The 8,037-nt window shown below is 41.6% G+C and overlaps 1 protein-coding gene across 1 annotated transcript; it reads left to right on the top strand.

Moving 5' to 3' along the window:
• Positions 1-1,214: 1,214 nt before the first annotated feature.
• H3F3A (H3 histone, family 3A) lies at positions 1,215-4,492 on the top strand (the record flags this gene model as incomplete). Its single annotated transcript, XM_017729613.1, has 2 exons — positions 1,215-1,403; positions 3,842-4,492. Coding segments are annotated over 2 exons (318 nt in total), but the record flags the coding sequence as incomplete, so codon positions are not given.
• Between the last annotated feature and the right edge of the window lie 3,545 nt (positions 4,493-8,037).

The raw sequence follows: 8,037 nt of genomic DNA, 5'->3' as shown, positions 1-8,037 counted from the left end.
CGGATGCGCCGGGGCTCCCGCATCGCCCGTCCCGAAACGCGGCCTTGGGGCACCCGAGCCGGAGCGGAGTCGGCAGCAGAGCTGTCACACAGCCCCCGAGTCCTGACCTCTTCCAGTCCTGCCTCCGTGCAGCCTCCATGCTTCTACTTGGAGGATGGTTTTGGGCTAGGTGTAGGTATTCCTTGGGGAAAATGTGGATTGGGAAAAAGTGGGTTTCAAATAGGGAACTTAATCTAAAAGTCCGAGAGGATTTATTAATATGTTGAGGAGTCTGAAGAGGATGGAGCCAGGCTCTTCTCAGTGGTGCCAAGCAACAGAACAAAAGGCAATGGGCAGCAACTGAGGCACGGGAAAATCCACCTGAACATGAGGAAGAACTTTACTGTGAAGGTGACTGAGCATTGCAACAGATTGCCCAGAGTGGTTGTGGAATCTCTTTCCTTGGAGATATCCAAAAGCCATCTGGACACAATCCTAAGACACCAGCTCTAGGATGACCCTGCTTGAGCAGGGAGGTTGGGCCAGATGACCCACTGTGGTTCTTTCCAACCTGACCCACTCTGTGACTCTGTCTCTTGTTCTAGGTGTGAGGCAGAATAAATCAATTGGAACAAAAGTAATAAAGCTGGAGCAGGAAAAGACAAAGGTTCCACAGAAATAAATACATTAATTTCACAGGCGGACATCATGTTTGAAAACATATGTTGCTAATCTGAATTTGTTATTCTGACACCAAAACTAACATGAGGAAATACACTGGATACTTTTGACTGACAATATAACAGAGAATATAAATTATGCTAGTTCTGTGAATGCTGACAGTAGGGAAGAAGAACCAGTTTTCCCTTAAAATCAGGATTGCTGTCAGGCCCCTCGCTGGGAGGGTGCCTGTGGTACAGCTGAACTTGGGACAGCTTTGTGGCTTGTCAAGTCTGCACTGAGCTGTGTTGTTGTCAGGTGGACAGCACCCGTTGGCCAACTCTTCCCTTGGTGAAGTCGGGCCTGGGGAGTCTGCCTGAGGGATCCCTGGTGAAGCCAGTGGAAGCTGGCACAGCTTGGTGGGGAGAAGACAGTGACCCTTTGCCACAGCAGACCTGGTTTTGGATTGTAAATGTGGAACTCTCCTAGGAAAAACAGAAGTGTATAGTGCTTGGTTTAGTCTGGAGGATGAACCCCTATTTTTAAGGTGATGCAGAAGATGTTTTAAATACTAATTATTTTTATTATTGTTATTATTTTATCTTAATAGGCCGGGTACTGTGGCCCTGCGTGAAATCAGGCGCTATCAAAAGTCCACCGAACTTTTGATCCGCAAACTCCCCTTCCAGCGTCTGGTGCGTGAAATTGCTCAGGACTTCAAGACAGATCTGCGCTTCCAGAGCGCTGCCATCGGTGCTTTGCAGGTGAGCCCTGCCGGGGCAGGCTGGAAGTGCCCCCGGTTTCCAGGGTTAGTTTGGGCTCCCTCTGATTGGTGGGGCTGCCGCGGTGGGCGTGGCCCGCGCGGGTCGGGAGGGATGCGCACCTCAGCCTTGGCTTGCCCGCGGAGGACCTGGGAATGCCTGTGGGTACTACAGGATAAAACAGCTCCTTACAGAGCCTCTAAGTGTGTTTTTGTGGGGGCTGCTTTGGTTTTGTTTTTTTCTAAATAGCCCCTCAATTAGTTAGAACAGCGCATCTTGTTAAGAGGCTTAAGGAAAACATGTTTCCTCCGCCCTTGAGCTCTGCTGGAGGCCCTGCCTTTGGAAGCTCTGCAGTTGGAGAGGGAAGCATCGTATAAAGCTGGTTGTGGGGTGTCCTAATGCAGGTCTCAGTGTCTTCGAATGCTCTTTAAAGTAAAACAGCTCAGTAAGCCACATCTAAACACAGTTAGGGAGATAGCTGCTTTCCTAGGATGTAGTTGATGCTAAACACACTTTTTAATATATTAGTTACATAACTTATTTAGAGGACACAGAGAGTAAAATATTAATTGCTCTTTCTGGTCCAAATTCCTGAATCTAAGTTAGGACCCCCCACAAGATTCAGTTCTTATCATGGGAACATCTCCCTCTCATGATAAAAGACACTCCTGATTAAAGATAGGTTCTGGAACAATCTCTCAACAGCTAAAAGAACAGTAAAGACCTATCTGTAATTGTAGTCTGTCTGACATGCAGGCAAAATGGTCTCTTTCTAGTTAATGACTTCAGTTGATAAAGGGCCGAGATGTTTGCCATGAGAGCCCATAAACTTGGGCATATGCTTAGCTTCAAGAGGTGGCTGTGTGTGTTTGCAGAGTTGCTGATTTTGCTTTTAGTTATACTGCATGGCAGTTCTTAAATCCTGAGGTTTATCTGTGTGTCTCTTTATCTAGAACTGCCTATTAAAATTTAACAGGTAATACACTTTCCCAAGGCTCCTGGTTTGAATGTTCCTGGTTTTGCATTAAGGAGTTGTTGGTACAGAACTTGATCACAGCTCCTAGTGTGTTCTGCTTGCATATTTGAAAAAACAAAAACCTAAAAAAGTAAAATTAAGAAACCCCCAAAATTCTTAACCCCTTGGGGTACCGTGTTGTTTGCGCCAGCATGGATATTTGGTGAAGTGTCTTAACTTTTCATGTAGTGATTTGGCAAAACTTTGTTAGGGGTTCTCATAACCTACTGTGTATGAAATTACTGCAGTCCTCATCTGCTGTAGTAAATATCCTTCTTTCTTCATATTGGATAATCTTTTGTTTTTAAATGGGATCTTTGAATCTAGTGAGTTGATTCTTGGAGTTCCTGGCAATGAAGGGGTTCACACAAGTTCTTCTCTTGTGTGTATTGTAGGAAGGGTGACCTTGACCTCCTTTCTATAGTTGAGCCCCATCATTCCCACCTTCTCAGCGCAGGTGTTGCTGTGTCCAATACTGGCATGCAAAGATGCTTCCTAGGAGATTGATAGGTGTTAGAATTCCATGTCAGCCCAAAAGTGTGTAAACAGTTACCATTGCTGTGCTGGGCTCAGCAGCAGCTAACTTAACATGAGTCAGGAGAACATTTAGTCCCAGCTGAGCATCTGTCTAACTCAGAATCCTGTCTGCAGGTGCTCAGTAACAGGGAAAACCACTGTGGTCAGCACTGCTTTTGTGCTCCCAGGTGCTGACCCCTGATTCTCACAGGTGTGGGAAGCTTCTGTGATAGTGAGGGTCTGTGCTGTGTCCCCAGATGTACAGGAACAGGACGTGTCTAATGGTGATTCCCTGATGTCCTGGTTTTGATGGTTCAAGGAGTTCCTGAACTAAAGGAGTTCTCTTATTTCTAATACTTCTCAGTACATTTTTTTTCTGCTAATTTTTGGCTTTTGAGTTAAGCCACCTCTTCAGTATCTGTGGAAGGAGCTGTGTGGCTGAGCTGTGTGTTGGGAAGGAATACCCGCTCTTCTTTTCCCTGGCACCTGCCAATTTCACCTGATGCTCAGTAACTCTTACTCTGGAAGAGGCAGCAGACAAGTGCCTCAAACAGTGTAACCTAGCCTTTGAAAAGAGAATTTCCTAAACAAACTAACCTTCTGATAATTTAACCTCTTCCTATCTTGTGAGAGTCCCATGGGAATATTAGTTCCATTGTGTTCTGGAGGATGTCCTTACCAAATGGCAGCAGTACACTACTTTAGACACAGATTATTGTTTTGGTGCTTTATAAGAAAATGGAAGATTTTCATTTCTGAAAATCTAAAACTTTTGGTGTTTGCAAGTAATAAAGATCAAAACCTCAACTTAATGCCATGTTACACTGTACTTTTAATTCTTAACTACGATTCTTTTTTTTCCTGCTGCTCAGAGAGTGAAAATGTTCTTACCTCTTTTCTTCCACACTAGGAGGCAAGTGAAGCCTACTTGGTTGGCCTGTTTGAAGACACCAACCTGTGTGCTATCCATGCCAAACGTGTCACAATCATGCCAAAAGATATCCAGCTAGCACGCCGCATACGTGGGGAGCGTGCCTAAACCTCACCACGATGGGTTTGTCATTCTCGAAGCAAAATCTTCTTCCTGTTATTGGTAGTAATGAACGTTAGATATTTTTTCCATGGGGTTAAAAGGTACCTTAAGTATATGGTTGCAAGTGGAAAAATAGGGGACAGAATTGGGTATTGGCAAGTTTTCTTTCCATTTTCATTTGTGTGTGGATTTTTAATATAAACAAGGGGACATAAAAACAATCAATGTGGTCAAAAAAATAAAAAAATGAATTGTTGAAACTTCTTCACCAAAACAACTTTATAAAAAAAATTATAAATAAACCTGTCAAATTTTTCTGGACAATGCCAGCATTTGGATTTTTTTAAACAAGTAAATTTCTTATCAATGGCAACTAAATGGTGTTTGTAGCATTTTTATCATACAGTAGATTCCATCCATTCACTATACTTTTCTAACTGAGTTGTCCTACATGCAAGTACATGTTTTTAATGTTGTCTGTCTTCTGTGCTGTTCCTGTAAGTTTGCTATTAAAATACATTAAATGATGCCTGTTTTTAGTCTTGATTTTTAAGTATTACACATGGGTTATACTGATTAAAAAGTGATCAGCTTTCCCTCCCCTTTTTCTCTTCAATGCATGGCCTAATTCCTTGGAGCAGATCTAGGAAACACTGGGGATACTGACTTGGCTGAAGTAGTGTGTATGTGAGGTTCTTTTAAGGGTGTAAAACTTGTCTGCTCCACAGGAAAGCAGATTTGGTGAGTATAGTACCAGGTAGAGTCTGGAGCTGAACTGAGCTCTCTGAGCTACAGTGCTAAGAAGCAGCAATTTGTTGTCATTTCAATTCCTTTCTTACTTGATTTAGTGCTGAATTTGGAAGCATTTCTGAATTTCATGGGGTTTTAGTATGGTATAAGTGGTGGGGTGTAGTGGTTTGGGTTTTTCTGTTTGGGGGTTTTATTTCTCTTGGGCATTTTTTGTTGTGTTTGGTTTTTTTGGTTTTTTTTTTTTTTAACCCTTTTCTGTTAGTTTCTTGGTTTGTAGCTGTTCCCATTTTTGGTTGACTACCTTTCTGTTTCAGTCACACCCTCTAGCATTTTTGAGAGCTTAGTCCACTTGTGATTGGTTTCAGTTTGTACACTCCAATCTAAAAGACACTTTTGTACCATTTTTGTTACAATTCTTCACAGAAGCAGTACTTGGGCAGGATCACACATTTAAAACTTACTGGGTTTTTATATTCTCCCGCAATTGCTGATGAAAGTACACATGAAGAAATTTACTGCTGAAATTACACCCTGTGAAAACTTGGTTTTAATTTTTCCCCCTGAAATTTGTTTAAGGGTTCTGGCAGACCAGTCTGGAAACGAGTTATGTGCTGTAGTTCTTGATAGCTCTTGCAGATAATGAAATGAGTTCCACAGAAAATACGTAGGCGGTGAACAGATTTCACCTCCGTGCTAAGGCTCCTGCAGGGCTTATTCGCTGCTAACTTCTTTCAAGAGGTTTTGAGTGAGCTCTAAACACGAGTGAATTTGTCTGAAGATTTCCAAAGAGGATTAATAGAGATACATTATCTGCTTTGGTATCTTGAACAGAGAGCCAAAAATTATGGAATAAATCACATTATTCATAACTTGCTCAGCTTTGGTAATGAATGCTGTCTGCCAGGGTTGTGTGAAGTAAAGTCTATTTAAATGGAGTAGCTTGTCAGAGGGAAGACTAATGCTAGACAAAATGTGATCACATCCTTTTGATGCCAAGCAGTTCGTAGTTATCAACTGAAAATTAAGGAAGACCTGTCTTGGAGCATCCAGAACAACAGAAATGTAAAAGGTGAGCAATTGAGACTTAACTGACTTAAGATGTCACTTCTGTCTACTTGATAACAATCCTGTTAAACTTGCTATCAGTGCTTTTCAATATAATTAACTACTTGTTTTGTCCTGTACTTCAGAATTCTGTTTCACATATCAGTCAACAGTGCTGCAAGCACCTACACAAAAATGTGATTGGGTTGGGTAGATTTGGGTGGTTTTTGCTTAATAACCTGGAATTGAAGTATTGATAAGGAACTTCATTTTTTTTTTCTTTTTTAGGTATATTAGGAAACAAAATCTAGAGATTCTGATTCTCAAATGAAATAGTGAGTTGTTTCTCTTTGAGAGAACTGGAGGGAAGAATATCCCAGTTTTACTGACAAAGCAGTTAAACTGTTCAAGGCAGAGGAAATCCTAAGGGAGGATGAAGGGATCAGGAGTCTGAGCAGATGACAACATTTATGTGCAGTGCTATACCTGCAGCTTAGGGATAAACTTGGCCCTTTTGAAATCTGTGGTCCTAGAGGTGCCCCATGAATCCTGTTAGTGATTAGCTGTCTGTGTCTGTATCAATGCCAAGAAACTTCTGTTTCTAAAATAGTTTACCTCTTTTTTCCCCCCATACCAATTGCTGTTTCCTGGTCAATTCAGGCACAGCTGAAATTTTGAATACTAGAAACAAGCTGTGGTCCTATGGATGTACTTCTGTGGAGCAGTTTAACTGCACTGAGTGGAGGGGTGGATTTGAGGTGGCTCCTTGTTAGTAACAGTCTTATTCAGAAGCTGAACATCTCTTTAAGACATTGTTTGATGTATGTCCACAGCTCAATTTCTGAATTATTTTGGTGAAGTCCTTTATAATACGTATGTGATAAGCTGGGTTTTAGGTCTCTGTTTTATATTTGTATGTTAACAGCTGTGTTTACCTGCCATTTCCCCCAAAGTGAGTACAAACCCTTATTTTAAGTTGATTGCTTTGTATTAGCAACACAAAACCCCAACTGGCTTACCAGAGCCAAAAATTAATGTAGTGGAAAATAATTTCAGACACAAGATCAGTCCCTCTTGTGTGGCTTTATCAAATTCAACTGGCAGTTCTTGAGAGCTTGGCTAACACGGAGCTTAAACCCAGCATTTCAGATTTTATTTAGGAAAGCAACTTGCTGAATATAAAGTAACTAATACTAGTGTACCTATATATCTCTGGGCCGTGTACCTCCAGCCCTTTATCCCACCTGGCAGTAGCTATTAGGTGATCCTAATCCAGGGACCAGATTACACTTTCTGATGTGACTGAAACCAGTGAGTCTCACTCACATCCATACTCCCTGTGCCACTGCTTCTGGTCAATTAGCCAGAATTGGACTCTGCATATCTGCTTGCTCTGGAGCAGGCAGGAGGAGAGGAACACCCATTTTCCCTTGCAGTGCACAGTTTAGGTTCAGTCTCACAGCACACTTAATCCAAACTCATGCCCGTGCTACCATTCCAATACCAGCTTTTCTTGCCACACCTGCCTCCCTTGGGACCCTGTGATGGGTTACTTCCATGTATCTTCTGGAGCTTAATTTTAAATTTCATGGTTTAATAAAGTACAGGCAGTGTTCTGGTCAAATATTTTGTTCACTGCAATTTCATTTCTTACTCTGACAAACAAACACACTACTTTTGTTGGCCTTCATAGGAATAAGAACTTAGTAACACTTCTTGTATAACTTGGTTTCAAAGGCTGGAATGAAGAGGAGGAATTCTAGTGTCAGGATAGTTGTTGGGCTCTTTTTTTCCCTGGTCCAGATCAGGATGATATTGGGGAGCTCTTTGCTCAGCTTTTACTTGTGTCTTACTCCCATGTGAAATGAATCATCCTCAGTGGTGAGATGTTCTTGCACGAAGTGGATGTTGCAGACTTGTTTGTGGCAGGTTGGCCTCTAAACAGACAAGTATTTTGCTGAACAAAAAGCCACTGTTTATGTATTTTTTTCTTTTAATCCGTGAGGAGGCTTTGATCTTTTGACCTTGGTAATACAATGTCAAAAAATAGCTCAGTGTGTAAAAAGCTTTACATCTGTCAATAGTAGTGTTAAAAAGGGATTGTTAGGACTGCATAGGCTGATCTTAATGGAAGCTGCATTTTTGATTGCCTTCCTGGGAATATTAGCTGTTACATGATCACAACTAAATAAACATACAAGATTTTATTTTTTTTAAATGAAGACAATTGTCTGATTCTGAGAAATGGCTGCAAAATGCTGAGGCTCAGGAATTCTCTC

This window comes from Corvus brachyrhynchos, unplaced genomic scaffold (genome assembly GCF_000691975.1).
Source record: "Corvus brachyrhynchos isolate BGI_N302 unplaced genomic scaffold, ASM69197v1 scaffold101, whole genome shotgun sequence".
Taxonomy (NCBI): domain Eukaryota; kingdom Metazoa; phylum Chordata; class Aves; order Passeriformes; family Corvidae; genus Corvus; species Corvus brachyrhynchos.
The sequence above is the reverse complement of the archived record's forward strand: the minus strand, read 5'-3'. Positions and strand labels throughout refer to the sequence as shown.